The 27,029-nt window shown below is 41.5% G+C and overlaps 2 protein-coding genes and 1 non-coding gene across 9 annotated transcripts in view; all 3 read right to left on the bottom strand.

Annotated features, from left to right (window-relative positions):
• The window catches only part of morf4l1 (mortality factor 4 like 1), a 37,270-nt gene extending 22,860 nt beyond the window's left edge, over positions 1-14,410 (bottom strand). The window contains exons 1-5 of one of the 7 annotated variants that reach the window (XM_055661389.1): positions 14,181-14,410; positions 12,970-13,042; positions 10,315-10,361; positions 5,254-5,321; positions 2,995-3,051 (exon numbers count right to left, since the gene is read on the bottom strand). In XM_055661389.1, coding sequence (XP_055517364.1) covers positions 2,995-3,051; positions 5,254-5,321; positions 10,315-10,361; positions 12,970-13,036 — 239 coding nt within the window. In that variant the 5' untranslated portion in view covers positions 13,037-13,042; positions 14,181-14,410. Of the gene's footprint in view, positions 1-1,172; positions 1,203-2,994; positions 3,052-5,253; positions 5,322-10,314; positions 10,362-12,969; positions 13,043-14,180 lie in introns of all 7 variants that reach the window. The other 6 variants (XM_055661388.1, XM_055661392.1, XM_055661390.1 and 3 more) reach the window with 6 other exon arrangements.
• A 2,932-nt stretch (positions 14,411-17,342) lies between these two features.
• On the bottom strand, positions 17,343-17,415 carry trnak-cuu (transfer RNA lysine (anticodon CUU)). The gene has a single exon. It is a non-coding gene; the product is annotated as a tRNA-Lys (tRNA).
• A 6,816-nt stretch (positions 17,416-24,231) lies between these two features.
• rxfp3.3a3 (relaxin family peptide receptor 3.3a3) lies at positions 24,232-26,390 on the bottom strand. The gene has a single exon (XM_055660956.1). It carries the CDS (start codon positions 26,222-26,224, stop codon positions 25,049-25,051), a length of 1,176 nt encoding a protein of 391 aa, XP_055516931.1. The 5' UTR covers positions 26,225-26,390; the 3' UTR covers positions 24,232-25,048.
• Positions 26,391-27,029: the final 639 nt, after the last annotated feature.

The following is a 27,029-nucleotide window of genomic DNA, read 5'->3' as shown; positions in this document are numbered from 1 at the left end:
AGTTTATATGAAGAAACTGCACTGATTTTTACCAGACTAAAATACAACAGTTAATAAAGTATTTCAATTTGAAAGTCAAAATGAAATCAAGAACTCAGCAGTAGTGGAAAAAAGCAGAGGCAGAATCATTTATCAACATTAATGGTTATATGACACTGCATTAGAGAAGAGTCAGTCCCTCAGGATCAGTCACTCCCTCAAGCATGCACACTAAATAGTTTTACATTTTCAGCTTCACATCAACTTGTTAATGACATTATTTTTACAGCCAAAGACTTTAAAATACTTTAATTTAACCCCAATTAGTTTTGAGGTACAGCATGAAAACAGGCCCTTCAGCCCACCAAAGATGGACACAAAATGCTGGAGTAACTCAGCAGGACAGGCAGCATCTCCGGAGAGAAGGGATGGGTGAAGTTTCAGGTCGAAACCTTCTTCAGCCCACCAAGTCCATGCAGCCCATTGGTCACCCATTCTCACTAATTCTACACTATCCCACTTTCTTATCAATTCCCTACACATTGGGCCAATTTCACTGAGCCCAACTAACCTACAATCCTGCATGTCTTTGGGATGTGGGAGTAAACCAATGAAAACCAACACAGTCATATGAAGAACATGAAAAAAAAGAGGGGACCCAAGGCGAGGATGAAACCTCTGGCGTTGTAAGGCAGCAGCTCTACCGGCGGCATGACTGTGATGCCCTGGTCATTAATGAAAGAGTTTTCCACAAGCTCATTTCTCAAGTTAATTCAGCTTCCCAATGTAATTTGTATTGCGCTCCCCGATGGTGCTGGCACTTTGCACCATAGGCAGCAACAACCTTCCATTATTTGCATTAGATAGAGCATGTCAGCGGGCATGTGCAAGCACTAGTCAGGAACAGAGAATTGTAGTTATTTTGCTCCTAAATTCAGGGACTTTAATCAACAGTGGCTGAAAATATATTTCTGACACAACTGGCTGCAACAAATATGAAATTCAGAATGTAACATTAATATTCATACTATTTTAAAATTACTTCCATCACAGAACTTTCACCACTTAATTCTGAATTGCTGTGAACATTAATTTTCTAGAGAATTTATGGGGGGATTTTTATCATTCCAAACACCAAAAACAGTATTATTTTTTCAGTCTTAATTAAAAATTCTAACTAGTCTTTACAATACCTGCATTCTTGACGATACCACACATCTAAGCTGTTTGAATAGGTGAAATAATAAAGAATTACATATATGGCATTTTCTCTCATGAACCTATCCTATAAATGTACATTTAGCACTAAAATAGGCACTTTCAGCACCCAGCAAAAATATAATGCATTTTTTGTTGTTGCCTACTTATGATAGGCTCCGTGACAAGGCATTATTCACCCCCAAGAGTGCGTCTTCGGAAGGGCACGCAGTTGCCCAAAATTGACAATGGTACTGTTGTGTCAATTATTTCATTTTACAATAATTATATAAAAATATTCTATCATGAATTCTGATTTTATTTAATGATTTTCCATGTGTGCAAAGAAATAATGCCTTTTATATTGTCCCAATTTATCTTAAAAAATCAAATTTATATTTTGTATTATGTATAGTAAATTTATATACTTGACATCACTGGAGCAAGCGATAGTTATCTACCCAGAATAATTTATATGCAGTTATACAATTTCTTTTCTGGGATGTATCCCCAATTCAGGGAATGAGTTGACTTTATTTTTTTCTGCCAAGCAATAAATTATAGAGACACACCTATGGCAAGCTACACTCTGGCTTTAACCAATGGAACAACAAGCCATTCAATCTTTCAAACCAGTTCAATCATTTAAAATCTTATCTGACCTATGACCCAACACCACGTGGAGGAAGGAACTGCAGATGCTGGTTTACACTGAAGATAGACACAAAATGCTGGAGTAACTCAGCTGGACAGGCAGCATCTCTGGAGAGAAGAAATGGGTGAGGTTTCAGGTCAAGACCCTTCTTCAGACCCAACCCCATTCACTTGTCCTTTCCCCTTATGCCTTAAACCATTGGATTTAAAATCTACCACTTCCATTGTATTTCTCCAACTCAGCTCATGAGCAAAGAGCAGAAGGCGGCATGCAGACCCAAAACCAACACATTCCCAAATGGCTAATTCAAAAGTACCTTACGTCTCTTCACTTCTCTCTGTACTGATCATTCATCAGGAGAAGAGAACAAAGGTGAACAAAGCCAAGGGTTGCCCTTTAACCAGTTACGGTGGATGGACAAGAGCTGACATATCTTCTCACCTTTCATTCTTCTACCATTTGAAGCCCAATTACTGCATTGGCCAAGATCAAGAACAAGGAAGGAAACCAACTTACTGAAAGGGACTGGACACAATCTGCAGTAAACTGCAGAAAAGAATGTAGCTTGCAACATTCTAAACTTCTGACAGCAAATTCTTAATTTTTTTATGCCACTTCAATAGTTCTGTACATGCATATGGATTTGCAGTAGAGATTATTAAAACAACAAAACATTTAGAACCAATGGATCTGTCAGCCCAGAATGTTTCACTAATAGAATGCCACACATATCAATACTGGGCCTCAGATCTTGACAGGTCATATTATTGACCAATTATAAGAATGTGTATTGCAATCATATTTGCTGATGATAAAACTGGTTGGGAAATGGGGAGGTCAGAAGAGTGGTAAAAGCTCAAGTGGACAAATGTGTGAAATGGAGTATTATGGGCAGAAACGTAAAGGTTATTCATTCTTGATAGTACATAAATAGCTCTCTAAATGACAAACTAGCAATAATGGTTTGTGCAGAAGAATCGATATACTGCTTAAATGAAATGAAAAAAACAGGTGCAGCAAATGATGACGAAGAAAAATGGGACATTACTGTGAGGAGCTTAGTGCACAAATTAAGGAAGCTTTGCTGAAATTGTACAGAGCTTGATGAGACAATATCATCAGTATTGCATGCAGGCTTGGTTTCTGTTTGCAAAGATGCTCGCCTCAGTGTCATTGCAGCAGGGTTCTCCAAAAGTGCTTCCAGGGATGTAGGAATTGTCCTGTTAAGAGTTAGAAACATAGAAAAATAGGTGCAGGAGTAAGCCATTCAGCCCTTCGAGCCAGCACCGCCATTCAATATGGCTGATCATCTAAAATCAGTACCCCATTCCTTACTTTTCCCCCCATATCCCTTGAGTCCTTTAGCCCTAAGAGCTAAATCTAATTATCTCTTGAAAACATCCAGTGAATTAGCCTCCACTGCCTTTTGTGGCAGAGAATTCCAGATTCACAACTCCCTGGGTGAAAATGTTCTTACTCATCTCAGTCCTAAATCTCAGTCCCCTTATTTTTAAACAGTGACCCTTGGTTCTGTACTCCCCCAACATCGGGAACATTTTTCCTGCATCTAGCCTGTCCAATTCTTTAAGAATTTTATATGTTTCAACTATAAGATCCCCTCCCACCCTTCTAAATTCCAGTGAATACAATCCCAGTTGACCTATTCTTTCCTCATATGTCAGTCCCGCCATCCTGGGAATTAACCTGGTGAACCTACACTGCACTCCCTCAATCACAATAATGTCCTTCCTCAAATTAGGAGACCAAAATTGCACACAATACTCCAGGTGCGGTTTCACCAGGGTCCTATACAACTACAGTAGGACCTCGTTGCTCCTAAACTCAAATCTATGTTTTTCTATGTTTTGAAATTTTACTGACAACTTTGGAATTTTTAACATGTCTTTTATCCCTGAAACTGTACATGCACTGCCTATATACAAATCAGAGACTGTCATTCCTTTAGGGAGAACAAGGGAATCGAGAGGCGAGTGTTGAGCAAGGAAATGATAGCAATGTGGTAAGGCATGAATCTTATCACAATCTCAATGGGCTGCACAACTCCCTATTTTTAAGAATTCTCCATCTCACAAATTCCACATGTAATAACAGAATTAAGTATGCTGCTTTCTGCCATTTATCTGCGTGGAGCTGAAAAGTCGTCAATTGAAGAACAATCAAATAAAGGGACAAGCCCAAATCCTATTTGAAGAGATTTGCAAACCAAGCCACAGACACCCAATTTCATTCTACAGTTTATACACCATGTCAATGCATCAAGAGTAAAGGTTTGTAAATGGAGGAATGAATATCTGTAAAGGCTGCAAATGTTATTTCTCCCATAAACAATTGGCATAACCAAGAGGAATCTTCCAACACTGGATGAGTTTACCAAAATTCATATCTCTTCCACTAATGTTATTTCAGCCCAGAGACAAAAAATTCCAATCTTGCCCACATTACATTGTAGCCTACGCCAAGAGATATTTGTTCTTCAATGAAAACATTAGTTACTAATTATTATCTAGTAATTTGTAGTCTGCCTTGCATAGAAAATGCCACTTGAAAAATATGTTTCTTGTGGCATTTGCTTGATAATAATTGGGGAACAGGCTCTCATTGCATGAGATCTTCATTCCGGCAAATTTGCAAAATAAATAGAACAGATGACATCAACGCTGCCAACTTTAACTGATAGTTTCTATACGTCCTCTGGTCTTAGGGAGCAATGGTGACTTTTAAATATTGTTTCAAGTGAAGAGGATGGGACATAGAGCTCTTTCCAACAATTTAGACAATGAGAAATGTCATCTTAAAATATGACCAGCCAACGAAACTATGCATGATCATTTGCTACCAATACTCCTCCAAATCCACCCCAGCCCTGTACTTTGCCAAAGTCAATTACAAAAGCCCACGTTCCATTTGGAGGCGCGAAGGAAAGGCCAGCACACATAATTGCACTTATACGTTACGTTATCAACTGCATTCTTATAACTCTTCCTCTACATCATCCAAAGCGAAACATTTCCAGCATATTCAGAAAGAACTCCCTCATTTCATAGATCATATTATACCCCTCTGATGCATACTAGGATCAAACTGGTGCAAGGAAGTTCAATGTTTACCCAACATAGCACTGACAGAATAAACTAAATCACATTGAGAACATGCCTGGTCTATTTGAAATGTGCATCCAATTTATAGATGGTCTGTTATTTAAATGCCATTGACAGTATTTTTCTATTATTTAGATAATACATTACTTCAAAATATCTGGACACTTGCTGCAAGTGTTCATTACGCTGGCTTCCATTTATTGCCACTGTATCCCACTGTTCAAATCTTCAGTGTTTATTCAGCCAGGAATATTTAATATCTTTCACACATCATATTTCTGTTGTAAAATATTTCATACTTACTTCTTATTCCAGCCACTATAATGTATGAAGTATTTCACTTGTTTGTCCTTTATAGCAACCTTTACGCACTATATTTAAAAATAAAATAAAAATATTGTAAATTTCAAATGTAGTAACAACCCAGCAAGTTAAATAGACCACTGGGAATATGATATTTAAATAATAAGCATTATCGTGACTGACATTTACCAAATAACATTCCAACCTTCACAGCTAGTAAGATTACTGAAAAGAATGATTGCACAAAAAAAGATATCTGTAACTAATTAAATATTGAAAGAAAAACTAATATGTGCTCCAGTGTAAAATCTGTGTCAAAGAAAATAACTGCAAACTCCCTGATCTCTTCCCTGCTTTTCACTGGAGCACAGATTTGAGATTCTCAATACCATCCAGAATGCTCCTTCTCCACTTTCATTCATGGGCCAGGGATTCCCAGGGGAAAATGGGAAATGTTGAACATTTTCAATGCTGCTTTCGGAGCATCCTTTCACATTTCCCTGTGTCAGCCTGGTAATCTCTTCCTGTTGCATAGCTCAGAATAGATTGCCAGTAGAAGGTAAAGTGATCTGCAAAAAGAGCTTTGCCATTTGATAATAAACTTCAGAGTTATACAAATCAAATGTCTCGAATTTCATGGGCTGTTTAAAGTGACTGAAGGCATTACTCAGAGGAGCAGTGAAGGTCTGATAGTTAACATTTGCAAGATTTAAACAAATATTTTATTGTTTTACTGAAGGAGGGAATCCATGCACAATCTGTCCACGTCTTTAATAGTGACACTGATTGTGTATTTGGAAGGTGCTGTTGCAAGTCTAATTACAGAGCATTTTGAACATGATATTGTACATGATACTGCAGCCATGGTGTATCAGTTGCTGATGTTGTGAAAGGGAGAGATTTCACTGTTAAATGTTCATCAATAGCCCCTACTAAAAGAGAATTGGAGGGAATACCAAAGTGATTCAAAGGGATGAATCTAATTGCAGCTCTTACTTCCTGTACACTCATTCCTAAAGGTAGGTATATAACCTAAAAATATTGTGATTCATACTGTATGAATGTTTGGCAATTAAAATTTAAATTCAATTTTTAAAGACATATACACTTTAATTCTCAGCACTAATCAAAATGTTTTTTTATTATCTAGACAAAAACTATGGACCTTGGTCAACTAAGGCCCAGGAACTGATGGAATGTGCAGCTTTTGGTATATGGCAAATTAGATTTCTGTAAGTACTATACTTAATATCCCTCTGTGAAGTACCCAGCTAAAACAATGAACACTTGCTTTGAACAAATCACCACATATTTGGAAAATTTCCAATTGATTGCCAGTCTGTGAAATTGCCATTCAGATGATGAGTGAGAATAAAACATTATTGATGCAGCATAAGTGACCTCGTGGCCCTGCATTGAATACAGAGGTGGAATGGTTGTAGAACTGGTTAAGCAAATGGTGTTTTGGGTCAGGACCCTTCTTCAAGTAGGAGGGGGGGGGGAATGATGAAGAGCTGGAGGTGAGAAAAGACCAAACAGGGCTGGCTTCAAATTACCTCAGGCAGGATGGTGCATAGGCCCATTGATGGCATGGGAAGGTATGATCTCAAGAGGGATACAATGTGGTGAACTGTGGAATTGGTTAAATGACTAGGGTGAAAGAAGGAGGCAAGGGTGGCCGATTGGGAAAGGGGGAAAGGGGGAGATGCAGCGAGACCTGGGTGTCATGGTACACCAGTCATTGAAGGTAGGCATGCAGGTGCAGCAGGCAGTAAAGAAAGCGAATGGTATGTTAGCTTTCATTGCAAAAGGATTTGAGTATAGGAGCAGGGAGGTTCTACTGCAGTTGTACAGGGTCTTGGTGAGACCACACCTGGAGTATTGCGTACAGTTTTGGTCTCCAAATCTGAGGAAGGACATTATTGCCATAGAGGGAGTGTGCAGAGACGGTTCACCAGACTGATTCCTGGGATGTCAGGACTGTCTTATGAGGAAAGACTGGATAGACTTGGTTTATACTCTCTAGAATTTAGAAGATTGAGAGGGGATCTTATAGAAACTTACAAAATTCTTAAGGGGTTGGACAGGCTAGATGCAGGAAGATTGTTCCCGACGTTAGGGAAGTCCAGGACAAGGGGTCACAGCTTAAGGATAAAGGGGAAATCCTTTAAAACCGAGATGAGAAGAACTTTTTTCACGCAGAGAGTGGTGAATCTCTGGAACTCTCTGCCACAGAGGGTAGTTGAGGCCAGTTCATTGGCTGTATTTAAGAGGGAGTTAGATGTGGCCCTTGTGGCTAAGGGGATCAGGGGGTATGGAGAGAAGGCAGGTACGGGATACTGAGTTGGATGATCAGCCATGATCATATTGAATGGCGGTGCAGGCTCGAAGGGCCGAATGGCCTACTCCTGCACCTAATTTCTATGTTTCTATGTTTCTATGTAAGGGGGAGAGGGGAATAAATGTCAGAAAGATAGCAGCTTCAACACAAGGTAGAGGAATTGTCATGAAATTAAAACAATAAAGGAAAAGGGACCTGTCATCTTCCAACAGTAATTACGTAACTGCCATCCAAGTACAACCACCTCTCAGATTCATCTTCAGCTCATTCAACGAAGAGCGCCACTTCCTAGCTGTAACTTAAATAATCTTGATGAACCTGTCCATGCGCTTAACCCTTTCAAATCTTTCCACGCTCTTAACCCTTCCTACATTTAACCTGTGTTCCATATCCCTTTGTACTCTCTGCATTCCTGTCATCCAATTTTCACCACCAGTTCCCCCAAAGCCAATATGCTCCACTCAGACCGGATCAACCTTTTGATCACCCATCCTCACATTCCCCAATATTGCTCAGTAAAGCTCCTGCAAAACACATAGTGTTTCTTTAGCACATAAAAAATGTAACTGACTCGACCTCAGACAGCTGTTCGGAAGCAGATTCGATCAGTGTCCAGAGTTTGTTGTTTGTGATGGGTTGTCCTCACCCCAAGCTCAGTCAGATACAGGTGTGGAATGTCAGTTAGATCATATTCATAAGAGCTTAAGACATAGAAGCAGAATTAGGCCATTCGACCAAATGAGTCTGCTCTGACATTCGATTATGGCTGATCTATTTTTCCCTCTCAACCTATTTCTCCCATCATCTCCCTGCAACTTTTGACACCCTTACTAAGCAAGAACCTATGAATCTCCGCTTTAAAAATAGCCAATGATCACCTCCACCGCCGTCTGTGGCAATTAATTCCAGATTCGCCACCCTCTGGCGAAAAAAAAAAGATCTTCATTTCCATTCTAGGGGTACGTTGTTTTATTCTAAGGCTGTGCCCTCTGGACCTAGACTCTCCCACTACTGCAAACATTCTTTCCACATCCACCCTAGACCTTTCATGAATCACTAGATTTCAAAGAGATTCCTGCCCACCCCCTTGTCTTTCTCTATGGCAGCAATTGTGGGTTTGGGAGTTGCCACAAACTTGCAAAGTTGCTACAGTGATTTCCATTCTTAGCTGAATGTACCCATGTCAAGGGGGGGGGGGGGGGGGGGGGGGGGGGGGGGGGGGGGGGGGGGGGGGGACATATTAAGGATGATGCATGAAGGTGCAGATGTCTTCTTTTAAGCAGTCAACAATTGGTAAATGAGTCATGAGTTTACAGACACAAGAGACTGCAGATGCTGAAATGATGGCAAAAAGAGAGCTGCTGGAGGAACTCTGGATTCTGAAGGAACTCTGGCCTCATTCTGCCAATGGAGGCGGCCCAGGACAGAATGGTCAGTGTGGGAATGCGAATGGGAGTTGAAATAGTTGGCAACTGGAAGATCCCATAGGCCTAGGCAACCGAAAGCAAGTGTCCAGTCGTTTGAACAGTTCCACAGTTCTTCGCATTGTGTCTCTTGAGATCACACCTTCCCTCGCCAACAGTGGACCTACCAGAAACTGCCCTGCCAGAGGTCATCCAAGCTGCCAGACTTCGCTTTGAATAACACAATTTTATTATCTTGCTCTGTTTCTAGTCACAGTAACTCCAACAAATTAGCATATTTCTGAAAATCATTCTGAAATCCATTACACAATTTCTTGGTAGAAACACTTGGAACAAGCGAGAGAACTGGAAAATTACTGGAACCATATAGATTCATTTTCCTTTACTGAGAGAAGGAATGGTATTGTTAATTTCCTTCATCTGTTGAGATTCTTGCCAACACATTCTCTTGTATCAAATGAAACACCCTTAAGAGCTGAATTAAGAGCGAACCAAGACACATTCCTATCAACTTGTTGACATGGCAATCAATTTCTTGAATCTTGAATTCAACTTCAAGTAGTTTAGATTTCTCCTCCGTGCTAAATAGGTGACGTATCTTTAAATCTTAAAACTATAAAGTCAAAGTCCAAACAACACTTCAACATCTTTCTCATCCCAGACAAATCAGGACAGGATAAATAACAACCAATTATCCTTATCCTCAATGTTCTTCTTTTTGTACCTGCTACCACCTTTATAGCAATTGATAGTATTGTCACAGTTTCTCAGAATTCCTTTATCCTATCACTCAATCCTTTATGAAACCAGGAGATCCAATGGGAAATCTCCAGATAGCCACTTTTTTCCTAATATCCATAAATCACAAACAACACGACTCAATTGTTCTATCCCCCCCATAATCCATGCTTGGAATGGGTCAACTATGGGTTTCAACCAATATCGACCCACATTAAAATTTTGATCACATCCTGTGACAGGAATCCTTCGTTGGGTTTATGCTGAAAAATTCGGAACAATGCAAATACAGAAAATGATGCACATACTACTAACATACAAAACAAAAAACGTTTTAAGTTCTGATGAATCCATTGTGAAACATTGCCATTCTTCTCTCCCTATAAGAAAATAAATCTATTCCACCAATAACCCCATTGGATTTCAGACCAATTTTCAGAAATATGTTGAAGATATGATTATAGACAGCACAAGACAGACATTTGCTAGAGCATTCTAACAATACTCAGTATTCCAATAACTTCAAAAAATCTTCAAAATAATTTGTATAGCACATACCTTAGCCTCGTAAAGCAATGGCCCATGGAAACACAAGACACGTTCACCTGAAATTAAAAGATTGGGTGATTATTCTGAAAAGGTTTACGATGGTTCTGTTGCAGTTACACTGAAATTTTCAAAATGGTTAGAATAATTGGAAGTCTGTGTTTAAATCTTGGCAAAAATGTTTTTATATTCCAGGCCATATATCAACCCTAGAAATTAGAATATAAATGTTGTGTTTTATTCTCACCCCAGCTCAAATCTGGAAAGAATGCAATGATTCATTTTCTTTTGCTTCTGTAGTACTTTTACGCTAAATTTGTTTCAGTTGAATTTAACAAAAAAACATAATTTCTCAAGAGTATTTTACTGAGATGAAATTACAGCATGTTTTAATTACAATTGTGAATTAACAGACATTGAGCAAATTATCTGTCTCTTAGGTAGTTGGTAATTACAGCTCGTTACCATTGCAAGTTCTAACAGCAACAGATGAAGGAGATAAAAGCTGCAGACATCATGATACGTCAAAATCTGTTTGCACTAAATGAGCGTTCATTAGTTATTTTGGTCTTTAATATCATATCTCCAGTACATGGACGGGAAGCATTAGAGGGGAGGCTGAAGCGATTATCAAAGGGTAACTATACATATAGTTGGTCAATAAACCAAATATTTCAGATCATTGCCTGACTTTGGACATCAAACCAGGAGAACATTGGAGGTAAAAATACTAGGCTAACTTTAGAGGAGGACAGCAAAGAATAAAGACTTGCAAATATAACATCCTTCACAAGCTTAAAAACTTCAAAGCACAGCTAATTACTTTTTTTAGGTACAATTATTGTTATGTACAAAACGGTGGCCAATTTGTGCTCAGCAATTTTCTGTAAAAGCTATGAAATACAAAGTTTGACTTTAAGAGGATGCAAACTGAGTGATAATCACTGGCCAGGGCAATGTATGCTACATACAAAACAGCAGCCATTACACAATGTTTCAGAGATTCAATATGTTGACCAACAATTGGACACATGCCTGCTTCTTAACTGGCACAGCCTGTAGCTGCAGGGAGGTGTACAGAAGAGTCAGAGGAAATATTTCAAGCCACAATATTTATGTTCAATAGAGCAAATCAGCTGGAAAACCTGGGTTTGATAAAGCAGACGTCTTAAAAAAAAGAATGAAATTAATTCATCATACCATATATTTTTCCATGTTTGGCAAAGGTGTGATGAATGAGCAGAATTACACTTATGTTACACACCATCCAGCTATTTTAAAGCACTCTGATGTATAAGCTAGCTAGCCGTAGATATCTTTAGGTAATAGTTGCAAGATTACTGCTTGCGTTCATATAATCCTGAGACTTTATAAGACACTGGTCTTGCCATATTTGAAATATCGCGAGTAGTTTTGGGCCCCATATCTGAGGAAGGAAGTGTTGGAGTTGGACAGGGTCCAGTGTTGGTTTACGAGAATAATCCCAGGTTGACGTACAAGGAACATTGGATGGCTCTGGCCTGCACTCATTGGAGTTTAGAAGGACGAGGGGATCTCATTGAAACCTACTGAATAATGAAAGGCCTAGATAAATTAGATGTGGAGAGGGTAAGAATAAAAAGGATAAAAGGACATATCTTTAGAATGGAGATGAGGAATTTCTTTGTGGCGAATCTGTGGAATTCAATGCCACAGATGGCAGCAGAGGCCAAGTCATTGGGTATTTTTAAAGCAGAGATCGACAGGTTCAGATTATTAGGGTGTCAACTATTACAGGGTGAAGGGAGGGAAATGGGGTTGAGAGGGAAGCTATGATCGAGTGGCTGAGCAGATTCAATGGCCCAATTTTGTTCCTACTCCTATGATCTTATGTCTGAGGGGGAATACTCTGGATCCAAAACCTGACTACACAGTCTAGGCTGATACTCGACAGCTGCCAACAACAAGCTTGAACATGAGGAGATTTCGGAAAGTTTTGTTTAACTCTTCAGTAGATGTTAATATCATTGTCAATGCTTGCATTTGTTGTTAAATCATAGTTGTGCCAGAATTGATGAAGCAGGTACGAGTTCAGCACAATGGATGGCATCACATTCAACTAGACCAAATGGCAGATTTCTTGAAAGGAATTAAAGCATCGGACAGGTAAGAATTTGATCCTGGTTGACTCGTGTATTTGAACTTTCGGTTAATGAACGGATCTTAGGATTACTCTACTCTGCAACACGAGTGCTAATGTTTCCGCAATATCCTCGAACAATGAAACCTAAACTGATCTGATATGCCTGCTGTTGGTGGGATCTTGCTGTGAACAGATTGGCTGTTATGTACTTTTCCATACCACAGTATTCATGCATTAAAAATACTCAGAGGGTGTGCAATATTTGTTGGATGCCAATGGTCTAATTGTCCATTTTTTTCAAATCACATTAGAATTGGAAAATTCTCATGTAAACATGTCACTAATATTGTGTTGCCATTTGCAATATAACAACACCTCAGGTTTGCACCTTCTTGATCCCTATCCTGATTGATACAGAAATACTCTTGGATACAACCAGATTAACTTCCCAACCTCTGCTCACTTAATAAAAAGCTAAATTTTAAGAAATGTTTTTATATCTTTCAGTTCTGACAAAAGGCCATTGATCTGAAATTTAACCCTACCTTCCTCTCTCCACAGATGCTGAGTGATTCCAGCATATTCTGTTTTATTAAAAGACAGCAAGTCCATCAGCACCTGAAAAATAAAAAAAAATACAGGCCGTTTCAGATGTAGACTCTTTTGTCAGAATAGTTCTGACATAGGGTCTACACCCGAAATGTTAAGCTATCTTTGCAGCTGCTAATGGACTTGCTGTGTATTTCCATGATTTATTTTTATTCTACATTATTCAAGTGCTAATGCAGACACAGCCAGCATAAAGCAGCAACACAATCTCAACCTAAACTGCTTTAATTCCACTTCCCATTTAGCAATCATGCAATACATCGATAATTGTAAAGCCACGCCTTCTCACGTTCATCACAATAATTTGCACTTTAGCACATTGATCGAGATAGGGCAATTCAACAATATTGGAGACTCCCAGAATTCCAGCTTTTGTCCAAGCAGGAATCCTGGGTTGAAGAACTCAAATGTGGGAACATGCAAACACTTCAATTCCTATTTGATGCAAAACAAGATTCTTTAAAATCAATAGTCATCCAAACCTGTTTAACCAGGATGTATTATTTACTTGTAAAATACACCTACAGGAATGTGCATGACTATTTTAAGCCATTTGCTGAGTATTGCAGTGTAAATTCAAATGCAGAACAATCCACATGCAAAAGAATCTATTGTAGTCATTCAGTTAATATTTTACGTTTTAAAAGTCTTCACAAACCCCAAAACCAAAAAACATATTGAATTTAACAAAACCCTTTTGTGTACTTTTACAGCTTTTAAAACAAATACATACCACTGCACTGTTGCGTGGTACTTGTCAAAAACTGCTTGCAATCCTCAAAAGAAAATCACAAACCTGAATCTAGATGAAAACCTTTGATCAGTTTCACCTTATTTTTAAAGTAGGAATGTATTTTTGCATTGCTGTTGCATAGTATGTCTTGCCGGGGGTTGGGGGATGGAGTGCACAAGTACACACACACACACAGAGAACCTGGCGGAGGAAATACTCTGCGCGGTTTTTTCTGCAGGCTAGCAATGCTGACAGCAGGGAAAGACTGTAACGTGCTTACATTGAAGGTGTAACCAGTCTCCATTCAGGCGCCTCCTAGCCCAGCTGCCCAGAAAGGCTTCCCCGTACGCATGCGCGGTAGGGGCGGGCGGGCAGAGCCGGCGCCATGTTTCCCCCCCGCACGGTGGGCCTCACCTTCTTGAAATTTAGGTCTCGGGTCCGGTTTCGGAGCCATCAAGTCAAACCGTTTCTCCGTGCTAAATCCGACTGCCTGTCCACCTTCGCTCTCTCCCAACCATAATCGCAGCCCGGTCTCTCCCCACCGCTACGTTACGCACAGCCGCCGAGCAACACGACGCCGCCCAGCAAAGGGTCTTCAGAGCGACGAGACACGCACAGGGTAGTACGTCACCACGTTGGCGGATCACCTATGGCTACTACGCATGCGTTCATGCCCCGTTGCCCTGAGGGAGTTGTAGTTCATCTGATTCAGATTCAGATTCAATTTTAATTGTCATTGTCAGTGTACAGTACAGAGACAACATCTGGAACATAATAATAATAATAATAATATATTTCAAGTTCAAGTTCAAGTGAGTTTATTGTCATGTGTCCCTGTATAGGACAATAAAATTCTTGTGGGTTACACAAAAAAGCTGGGGAAACTCAGCGGGTGCAGCAGCATCTATGGAGCGAAGGAAATAGGCAACGTTTCGGGCCGAAACCCTAGGGTTTCGGCCCGAAACGTTGCCTATTTCCTTCGCTCCATAGATGCTGCTGCACCCGCTGAGTTTCTCCAGCTTTTTTGTGTAACCTTCGATTCTCCAGCATCTGCAGTTCCCTCTTAAACAATAAATTTCTTGTTTTGCTTAAGCACACAGAACATAGTAGGCATTTACTACAAAACAGATAAGTGTGTCCATATACCATGATTTTATTGTCATTGCACATAAGCGCAACGAGATTTGGTATGCAGCTTCCATCCGATGTCATAACATAAATAACTAATAAAATATTGATTTAGATATTTAGATACCCCGAAAACATGGATTATATAAAGAACAGTAAAATAGTCAAAACAGTTCAAACAGACTAAAGTGCAGATGTGTCTGTGCGACATGACTATCCGAGGGAGACAGTCCATGGGGATGGGGGGCACTCAGCAGGACCGGTTCAGAGCCGCTATAGCTCTGGGAATGAAGCTGTTCCTGAGTCTGGAGGTTCGGGCGTGGAAGGCCTTGTGATGTCTGCCGGAGGGAAGTAGTTTGAACAGTCCATTACAAGGGTGTGAGGAGTCTTTATGGATGCTGACGGCCTTCCTGAGGCACCGTGTGTGGTAGATGCCCTCCAAGCCTGATAGCTGTGTCCCAATAATCTTCTGCGCTCTGTGGACATGGCTGTATTCAAAGTTAAAACAGCTAATGCTGACAGCTCAGGCAGAATCTGCAGGGAAACAAAGTTCAAGGGTCCACGTGCTATTATTGCCACACAATTTTATTTTTCTTACATACAGCCCAGTAAAGTATTGTGTAGCAAGGAACTGCAAATGCTGGTTTACGTCGAAGATAGACACAAAATGCTGCAGTATCTAGACCCGAAACATCACCAATTCCTTCTCTACTGAGTTGTTGCCTGTCCCTCCAGCATTTTGTGTCTATCTCCAGTAAAGTATTGCCATACCTAACTAAGCACATGCCTGATGAGCAATGTGTACTGAAATAGTTCACTGAGCCTGCATTCAAGAGGCGCCATGTTTTGCTGCTTTTTTTTCCATAGTCCAGGCCGTGTTCAAGTTTTTATGAGCAGAGCTCGGTCCAAGAAAGCTCCAGGCTGCTGCAGGCTTCCAGCCATCGCCTTCCTTGGACATGACGTCCTTCTTAACCTTTCAAGTCAAAGCTGTTTGATCACAATTGTATGCTGAATATTTCCCGCTTTTCTGCAATAATCTAAGAACTTTAAATTTGTTGCTTTTACGCTGCTATATGCAATAAACGCAGAATTTGCTGCTCAGATAGCATTATTGAAAGGAGAAATTGAAGTAATGTGTAAGCTTTTTATCTCATTGTGTTCCCTGGAGTGGAAGAACAAAGCCTCTCATCATTAATTCCTTTTGTGGCAATGTCATTTGCATTTCTGAGCCTCTTTCCAAAGGATAGGGTACATTAATCACAATACTATCCTGAAAAATGAACCGGTTTTGTAACTGTTTACTGCAACTACTTCATCACCCTACTTCATCTATTTCATGTAAGTCCTTACATCTTAAATTGTACCTTTCACAGCTAAGTATTTTCCATTCTAAAAGGCGTACAAGGGTTTAGGGATAGGTGTTGCATCTCCTATTGTTCAAGGGAAAGTTCCCTGGGGAGTAGGAGGGATGGGTGGGGAAGATTGAGCGAATCAAGGAGTCGGTGAGAGAGTCACCTCTGTGGAGAGAAAAATATGTGGGTAAGGGAAGATGTAACTGGTGGTAGGATCGCAATGCAGCTGGCGGAAATATCGAAGAATGATGTACTAGGTCCAGAAGCTGGTGAGGTGAAAAGTAAAGACCAGGAGAACACCTGCTCTGCTCTGCCTTGTGAGTGGTGAGTTTGGAGCGTAAGTGAGGGAAGTGGATTCAGATAAGGGCTTCACCAACTAAAGCAGAGAGAGTCACATTTCCTGATAAAGGAAATGCCCAACTTGAAACGTCACCTATCCATGCCTTGTGTCTTTTTTTGTTAACCAGCATCTGGTGCTGCTTAACTCTATAGAAATAAACTATATACTTGCAAGAGACAGGGTGGGTGGAGATGTAACTGTGGGAACATTGGGTTTGGTAGATGTCGATGGATAATTTATCTCCTGATGTGAATGCAGAGCGACCCAGAAAGGAGAGAGGGGGGCTTCAGAAATAGTTCTATTGAATTTGAAGGCAAGGCTGTAAATTTCCTGGAATCTTGAGCGACATACAGACTGCTGGAAGAACTCAGCGGATCAAACAGCATCCGTGGATGAGTCTGTTCTTGTAAAATTCTACACGGGTGCAAGAGGCAGCATTATTTATGCATTTCCCCATGAAATAGACAATCTTGAACATAATTCATTTTGAAGCTGAATTTACGACGAAGCATTAACACAGGTTAAAAACTTTTCACAGGTGAACTGTTTCTGTCCCACTGATGCTGACTGTTTTCAGCATTTATTTTAAATTTACATCCTAACCAGTATATTACCTCCTGTACCATGGATATTAGAACACCGTATGAAGTTTTAAAAAAACAGCGGTGACTGTTCAGAAAAGTGCTGGAAAACTGAGTGAATTGTTAACGATATTTACATATCAATCAATAAAATAGGGATGGCTAAGAAAATTGACGCCCAACGTGGGGCTCGAACCCACGACCCTGGGATTAAGAGTCCCATGCTCTACCGACTGAGCTAGCCGGGCTGCTGCACGAGCTTTTCGTTCGGTCTCTGTGGTTGGTTGGCCACCACGTGGTATGATGCCTTTTGGTTGTAAGTTTAATTCCTCATTCTGTACTACAAAATGAAACGGCTAACAGGAAAGTGACCTCCGTGAGGTTTTCCTGCATCCGCACTTGCCGCTTCTGACTGGCTGGCTTCTCACATGACTCTATTTGCAACAGTTGCAAGTAACAATCACTGGTTGATACAACCGATGGCGCGCAACTCAAAGCGCCGCTGGAAGGCAGAGCAACACAGCTCAATGCATTGATCCTGGCCAAAGATCTTATAGCAGAGCTCTGCTATAAGATCTTTGATCCTGGCTGTGCCGAGAGTGACAGCTCCTCTAGTATCTTTGGTGACAACTGACCCTCTTTCCCACTACTTTCAGAGCCTTTGTATCAACCGAGCCTCGGTGAGATTTTGTTTCTGAGAGTTATTAATTTAAGAGTCATTCCACTTGCACCCAGTGTTACTTCCAAAGCATTACTGTAGTCTGGGAGTAACAGACGTGATCAGTCGGTATAACGACTAAAGAAGGGTCTCGACCCGAACCGTCGCTCATTCCTTTTCTCCAGAGATGCTGCCCAAAGATCATAGCGCTGCTCTATGATCTTTGATGCTGCCTGTCCCGCTGAGTTACTCCAGCGCTTTGTGTCTATTTTCGGTTTAAACCGGCGTCTGCAGTTCCCTCCTATACAAGGAACTGCTGATGTTATCTTAAAAACAAAAGACACAAAGTGCTGGAGTCGGGGTCGGGGTTAGACAGCGTCTCTGTAGAACATGGATAGGTGACATTTCGGGTCGGAACCCTTCTGCAATCTGATCAGCCTGGATGTGGTCCCGGAAGAGCAGCAAGTGCGTAACTGCAAATAAAAACCTGCAGGTGCTGTAAATCTGAAATAAAAGCAAAATCCTGGAAACACTCAACAGGTCAGGCAATATCTTTGGTGAGAGAAATAGAGTTAATTTCAGATCAACTTTGCTTTTCTCCATGAGAAACAAACAACACGACTTATTGCACATGGTCGCATTCCTCTATTCACAGCCTGTTCATGTGCTTGTCTAATTGCTTCTTTTATCTAAGTAATGCCTGCTTCCATTACTTCTCCTGGCAGCATGTTCCAGGCATTTACCATACTGCTTAAAAAAACTTGCCTGGTAAACCTCCTTTAAAAATTCTCCCGCTCCCCTTAAAGCTATGCCCTCCAGTATTTGACATGTCCATCCTGTGATAAAGACTCTGACCATCTACATTGTCTATGTATCTCACAATTTTATATACTTCTACCAAGTCTCTCCTCAGCCTCCAATGCTCTCTCCTCGGCCTCCAACAAGAGGAACCAATTTAAGTGTGTCCAACCTCGCCTGATAGCTAAAACTCTCTAATCCAGGCAACCTCATGGTGATCCTCTCCTGCATCCTCTCCAAAGCCTCCACATCCTTCCTATAATGCAGTGACTAGAACTGCACAGAATTCTACAAAAACGTCCCGACCAACGCATGATGTAAACATAGCAACAATGTTCTAATTCCTATGGTAGGACAGAACTAAAGACAAAAATAGAAGATGGTTATCAATTAATTAATTTGAGATGTTCCAATTACAAATTAGAGTGAAATGGATGCATTTAAATGGAATCTTGATACATCCAAGGGAGTGGAAAGATATGACACAATGAGACAAAGCTGAATGAGAGGGACTTAATGGCCTTAAATGGGAATGAACACATTTGGGATGATCAAGTGAAAAAGTTAGAGGACTACCAATATCTCAGAAAGGCAAATGAGTCTAGTCAACTTGGCCGGCATGGACAAGGTGGGCCAAAAGGCCAATTTCCCAGCTATACGGCTCTATGATTCTGAGAGTTTTATAAGTAGGAAAAACAGGATTTGAAAACCAGGAAACAATCTGGGTCAGAAAGGATGCATGAACAGTTTCTGGTGTGAATAAAAAGACAAATTGGTTTTGTGATGATAAAATAGGGGAGGATGTATTTGGGAATCTATTAAATATGATGAAAAGTGAATCCTTCAACTAAACCTGATACGCTTGTCAATCCTGACTCAACCATGGCACAACAAAGACTGGGTTGATGCTAAAATGAGCTTCTGCACTACAATTCACAATAACCCACAGGCGTTACAATGTCAAATGTCTAAGGTACAAACTTGGTCAATTGACTAATCGGTAGGTCAATGATTCAAATGTTCAATTGTTCTTTATTATCATGTGTACCAAGATACAGTGAAATTCCTTTTTTAGCAAACAGATCAGTAAAATTATTGCTATAATTAAGTACAATCCTTCATTAAGTACAGAACGCATAGTAACAGCCCACTGAGTTCACATGCAAGAGTCACCAGCTTTTGGATCCATTTTCAAAGTCCCCAGCTACAGCCGTTGCTCAGTGGTGAGTTGCAGATGCTCCTTTGACAAATGTGATCAGTATCATTGATAACATTAAAAATATATGAATGGAAATTTTTCAATTTGCTTTAATTTCAATTATGAATGAATTATTTTTGTTGTTAATCCTCAGTTGGTGTTGTCATCTGGAATCCTCTGCTTAATATTTCATGCTGAAAGAATCTTTGCCGATCTATTTTTTTCTTTAGTTATGCTAATAATTTATGAAATTATATTAGAGAACACATATTGTAACTAGATGGCAAGAGAGTTGGCAAATGGTAAGGAGGGTTATCAGATCAAGAGGTAAAGAGAGGTTTGCAAAGTGGGCAGAAAAGTGGCAGCAGTAATTTGGCCTAGAGACGTGTAAAACTATTTGTTGAAAAGGGAAATAGAAAAAAAGTATTTGTTTAATGGAGGAACAGATGGGAATATTGGAGCAAGAGGAGATGTTCTAGTCTTGAGCCACTTTGACCATTTAATGAGCTGTCACCATGCTCTGTAGGCATATGTTTAGGTTTAGGTTTATTCTTCTCACTTGCACCAGGTACAGTGAAAAGCTTTGTTTTTTCATACTTTCCATACAAATCAAATATACTATACTTAAATACAATAGTCAAACTCGTACAATAGATAAAGGGGAGGGGAAGATAGAGAGAGCAGAATATAGTTCTCAGCATCGTCAGCAATCAATTCCATGGACAAAGTCCAATGTCCACAATGGGGTTGAGGTGAATCAGACAGCATCCCATCAGAAGCCCCATAACAGAGGGAAAGAAGCTGTTTCTCGGTCTGGTGATATGTGTTTTCAAGCCTCTGTGCCTTCTACTGAATGGCCACAGGGAGACGAAGGAATGACCAGGGTGTGACAAGCTTTGATTATGTTTCCTTGCCTTTTAATACAACCTCACTTGTTTTGCCATTTGATTTCATCTGCCTTCAATCCTGCCACGGACCTTTGCTATTTTCCTATCTCTGAACTGATTTAAGAATTGCTTAATTCTAATTTTTCTTAGCATAGGTTACCGCCAGGGTCACGGTACAATTGGCAGCCCCGCCAACAGTCTGTCTGTTTTTTCCGTCTTTTTTTAATTTTTAGTGTGTGTTAAAAGCTTGCGTAAATGTTCTCTGGTTTGTTTTATGTGGGGGACCCCCGGGAGGGGATCGGGGGAAACTTGTTTTCAGTTTCTTACCTTGCCGGAGATGCGATTGTTTTCCGGCCAGCATCTCCGGCCGATCTGCAGCCTAACATCGATGGAGCTGGAAGCCTCGGACTGACCTTGGGCCCCATCATGGGACGTGGACGTAACATCGGACTTGCCTGGGATCACTCCAATCCCTGTGGACTTTACATCGGGAGCTCGCAGTCTCCGGAGAGGCTAGAAGGGAGCTCCAACGACTCAGAGGCTTGACCGGGTCCGATCACCGGCATGGAGGAACTAACATCCCCCCCGATGCAGGAGCCGATCGCCCTGATGCGGAGGGCTTCAAGATCGTCCCCTCAACGGAAGGCTCGAGGCCCCCGACCGCGGGAGAAAAAAGAAGGGAAGAGATTTGAACTTTTTATTGCCTTCCATCACAGTGAGGAATGTGGAGGAGTCACTGTGGTGGATGTTTATGTTAAAATGTATTTTGGGTGTTCCGTTGTGATTTTTATTGCATGACTGACTTGGCAAATGAAATTCCTCGTATGTCCCAAAACATAGTTGGCTAATAAAGTATTATTGTGATTGTGATTATGATTGATTGTGACATGGCGGTGACTCTGTTTATGGATGTTGCATGACCTGCTGAGTATTTCCCAGCATCTATGCTTTGTTTTCACAAGCAGACTTGCTCTGGCCCACCATTCCACCCTTGCAGAGTGTGTAGAGACACAATGTAGAGACACAGTGCAGAACAAGCCCTTTGGCTCACCGAAGCCATTCCGATCATTAGCATTAATTCTATGCAAAATCCAATTTTAATCTTCCCACATTGTTATTAACTGAGGTCAGAATGCTGAGATTCTCACATCTTTCACCTACATTCTGGGAGAAATACATACTGGCTAATTAACATACTGACCCACATGTCTGTGGTGTCTATGACAACCCAATGGTCACAGGGAGAATCTACAAACTCCACACAAATAATGCTTGAGGTTAGGATTGAACCCTAGTCTCTAGCGCTGTGTGGCAGTGACTCTACCAGCAACACCATTATACTGCCCATAATGTTTCCCCATAATGCACATATGTAGTTCCCACTTAAATGCACCCATAGGATTCATCTCAACATCTCCCCAAGGGAGTGAATCTCACATTTTCACCATTCTGCCTAAAGATGTTTCTCCCAAATTTTCTGCTAGATTTACAAACCACTGCAAAACAAATGTGGCATGAGATAGACCATTTGACCCAACCAGTCCGTGGCAACGTTAATGTTTCACCTGAGCCTTATCACATCCTCATATAAAACTAGTAGGTGATCCTCTATTCCCTCTCCCTCATCTACTTCTCAAGCTCCCCGTTCAATATATCTGTAATATTAACTTCAGCCACGCCCTGTAGGAGAGGGTTCCACATTTGTCATCCCAGTTCCACTCTTCTCATGAATGGTCACAGATCTGAAATGTTAACTGTTTCACTTTTACTGGAGGTGGAGAAGTCAATTGGGTTCAAATTGTGGAATCTGATAAGACTCTGTCTGATTCAAATTATGAATCCGATCCCACTTTTACCAGATACTGTCTGATTTTTATTTCAAGTTTCCAGCATCTGCAGATTTTTATTTATATTTTTTCATTTTTGTTAATTGATTTACATTCTGCACACTCTTCTGAATTTCCTATTGAAATTCTCGGGGACTAATTGATATTGATGAACTCTGGTTATGCTCTCCCTCACAAGTGGAAACACTCTCGCTATTCAATCCACTTTGTCAAAACACTTTTCAACAATGCAAACTCTTTTACACCAGCCCTCATCCTTCTTTCCTGAAAGAAGTCCTAATCTGTATGCCTTTGTATCCTAACAAGCATTCTCTGCACCCTCTCCAATGCCTCAATTCTATAACATGGCAACAAGAAGATTGGATTTCCTCCTTCCTTCCTTAGTGGCATTCTTGTATTGGAGACACAAGGGACTGAAGATGCTGGTACCTTGAGGAAAAACCAACTACTGGAGGAAATCAGCTGGCCAAGCAGCATCTGTGGAAGTAAATGGACGGGCGACATGTTGCGTCATGACCCTTCTTCAGACTGATCAACTAGTAGAGTGGTAGCTGACAGTAAGTGGTGCAAATGGTGGAATCTGATAAGGAATGAAGATGTGAGTGAAATGTAGAACCAGTGGGAGGAATAGCATGTATTTTCTACATTACACTCCCTCCTTCCTTTCTTACCAGATTCCACCATTTGTCCTCCATCTCCAGCCTTGGTTTCTATCTCCATCTGACTTTCCCCCACCTGCCAATTCATCCTTCGTCACCTGCATCCACCCATCACTACCTGTTGCCCCAGCACTTCTCCTCACCTCTTTCTAGCTCCCCTCTAATCCACCAGCCTGAAGAGAAGTTCCAACCCAGAAACAAGCTCCTCATATTTATGGCTCATTGTTTTGGTTTCCTTCATGAACTTTTCCACATTACTCAATCAAATTCCCATATAATTGTAAGGACCTCTTCTTCCTCCGCTCTACAGCATTCTCTTTATCAGGAATAGGGGCCGCAAAGTGTGGCATGTCTCCTGATTGTCAGCTTGCCAGTTCTTGCAAATCTTCCTTACACCTTTTCCATTTATTTGCAACCTTTTCAGAACACACGGGGGCACAGCAATACGTTATCAAAATGTTAAAGTGTTAAGTATATTAATTGTTAAGTATAGAACATGTTTTTAAAGTGAGGCAGAAAGACGATTATCTGTTGTTCGATCTGTCACCGCTAGAGGACCCTCAGATCAGCATCTGTGCAGGCAAGGGGATAGCTGATGTTTCGGGTCGAGACCAGCATCAGGACTGTTAATAATTATACAAATAGAGCACAGCGACACACACTTCTGATCACATCCATGTCGACCATCACGTACCTCTATAAGTATATTGTATGATTGGAACTTGCTTACCTGTCTCCGCAAACTTGATTAATAGGTTTAGGAGGGGGGGGGGGGGGGGGGGGGGATCATAGCAGCATTTCAATAGATTTTTAGAAATTAAAATTTAGATAGAAAAATAATCTATTACGATGTAATTTTTTAGAATGGATCAAATAAACACCCCGCTTCAAATCTAAGTTCAATGATAGAAATTTAACTTAGATTTCGCATCAGAGCCAAAATTGTGAGTCGTAATAATTGCTCGTTAATTCTCACCTACGGAAGTTGCATTTTAAATAATTACAATAGTACACCAGAGTAGGGGGGAAATGTGTTCCACTTAATTATGTTTAACAATTAATACACTGTTTGCTTAATAAACAGTTGTAAAACTGTTTGCCAAATACTAATCGGGGTTGTCATGTTACTGGCAAGTCAGCGATTGTCGTTTAAACTATTACACGAGTTTAAACTCTAAAGTCCCATGGAAACAATTATTGAATTAAATCAAATGTTAATGATATAAATTGAAATACTTCATAAGTTTTAAAGAAATAAACAGTATACAATATAATTGCAGCGTGAATTTGTCTATTTATTAACAATTCAAAAGCACTTTACATTTCTTCATGGTTCATTTTCTCAACATTGGAACGACCCAAGGCGGTGTGGTCGAGAGGCTCTGATAGAAACCCTGCAAGGTCACCCACATCACAATGTCATTCATAGGGAATGGACATCTGTCCCGGGGCTGCCCGGGGTGATGCGGCCCGATCTCCCTTCCGCCCCTTGACTTAAGTAAGTGGAGTGAAAGCGATGCAGTTATTCCCTCGTACCCCTTAAACTAATGACTTTCGATGATCACAAGTTGCCTTCGTTTAAGGAACAAATTGCAACTTCTAAAACATTGCACGGAGCTTCGATTTTGCAGTCTCTAAAATGAGAGGTAAAGAGATCAACATCAGTCTAAACCCATCGCGCTTCTACATGTAATCACACATTTTGAAGTGAAGGGCTTTCATAGCAGTGATCTTTTTCTTTCGAGATGGTCATTCTACATCGGATTTATCCAGTTGTTATTCGCCGTCACAACAATCCCGATACCTTCCCTCAGCAGTCTCCCAAGACAGTCAGTTAATTGGGGTTTGGCTGAGTGGTGCAGTTGGAGGGATCGTTTTCACATCGACTGTTAGAGTCGGAGTCTCGGCTGTAATGTGCGATCTCAATAATGTTCAGACGCACTCCGACCTGCATGTGCGTCTGTTCCCGGTTATTTACCGGGCCGGAGAAGGGTCGTATTGCAACCTTGTGCGTCAAAGCCGGCGTAGATATCTTCCAGAAGATCTCTTTCATAGATTTCCTGAACTCTCTCCTCATTAAGCAGTAGAGAACTGGGTTGAGGCAGCTGTTTGTGTGTGCCAAGCACACGGTGACGGGGAAAGCATAGGACTGCATGGAGTAGTAGGTCTTGTCCCAAGGTATCACGTTGAGCTTGACCAAAACGCCCCAGAATGTGATGATGTGGTTGGGTAGCCAACAGAGGAAGAAGGCGAGCATAACGATGGTGACAGACCTGGTTACTGTCGACTTCCTCTTGGTGTTTTTGTTGCCCATGTGTTGTTGTCTCAAGAACCTGAGGAGGAGCAGATAACAGACCGACAGAATGGCCATGGGCAGAACAAAAGCCAGAACGATCTTCTGGATGTGGTAGAGTGCGAGCCAGTACTGACCATCGTCGGGGAAGTCCAGCAGACAAAGGTTCTCGCCGGCAGTGTTTCTGACAGTGGAGAAGATTGCGGTGGGTAGCGTGGCCAGGCCGGCGGCGGACCAGAGAAAGACACTGATCCACTTGACCGAGCATGGCAGCCCGCTACCCCTGGCCTTCAGAGCCGACGCTACCGACCAGTAGCGGGCAATGCCCATTGCCGTCAGGAAGAAAACGCCGGCGTACATGTTCATGACAGTGACTGACTGTATGATCTTACACATGGCACCCCCGAAGGGCCAGCTGAAGTCCAGAGCGGTGTCCACCGCCCAGAAGGGCAGGGTCATGACGAACTGAAAGTCGGTAACCGCCAGGTTGAGTATGAAGACGCACATGGTGGATTTGCTGCGCCCTGTCTTCGCTTTCATCAGGAGAAAGACCAGCAAGTTCCCGACAAGACCGACGGCGCAAACCATCGAGTAGGTGATGGAGATGATGATTCTCAATGCAGGGGATCCGTCTCCGTGGAAATCCATCTCACACAGGTTGCAGTTTTGGCTGGAGTTGTAAAACTGCACGGTACGGTTCAACATAAAATCGTCCATCTCTTCCAACTTGCTGCATTCGAGTGGCGCCGGCCGAACTAATGAGATTGAACTCGGGAGCCAACGCCAAACAAAATCCTTTTCAAAAGTACATCAAATAAACTTTTGTTTCTGGGCAATTGCAGCTGACAGTCCGGTGTGCAGCGTTGCTGTAGACCTTGAGGCAGAGTCCCCGGCGCACCTGGGCTCCAGTTGCCGATCTTGTCCTCTGAAGACAAGGCGCATCTCCGGTTTGAATTAAGTCAACCTGTACCGCCCACCCCTTCCCCGCTCCCATTGGCCTCGCCTTGGACGGCTTCGTGCAGCAACCGGTCCTTGGACAAGTCCATCAGGCGGCAGAGGCGGGGTTCTCGCCCCCTCGACGCTCTGTGCTGTCCAGGGTGCTGAATGAAGCGATATCTTCCATCGGGGGTAGGCAAAATATCGTTGCAAATTCAGGGGAGATTAAAAATAAAGCTCTCGATTTTTGCGCAAGCAATGTGTTTATTTCCAGTTGTTTAGTTTGTACAAGTAGTTAATAAACGTGGGAGTGGAAAACATGGGTATTTCATAGTCGAGGCAGGAGGATAGCGTGAGGGGAAGGGCTCTTGTGTGTCGAGGGTCCCGACCTGACCGGGATCAGGCGTAGGAAGGATGTGTCGGAAGGAACTGCAAATGCTGGTTTACACCGAAGATAGACACAAACATGCTGGAGTAACTCAGCGGGACAGGCAGCATCTCTGGATAGAAGGAATGGGTGACGTCGAGACCCTTCTTTAGACTCAGAGCGACCACCAGTCTGAAGAAGGGTCTCGACCCAAAACGT

Source organism: Leucoraja erinacea, chromosome 33 (genome assembly GCF_028641065.1).
Source record: "Leucoraja erinacea ecotype New England chromosome 33, Leri_hhj_1, whole genome shotgun sequence".
NCBI lineage: Eukaryota > Metazoa > Chordata > Chondrichthyes > Rajiformes > Rajidae > Leucoraja > Leucoraja erinaceus.
Note: the sequence above shows the minus strand (reverse complement) of the source record. Positions and strands in the feature narration are given on the sequence as shown.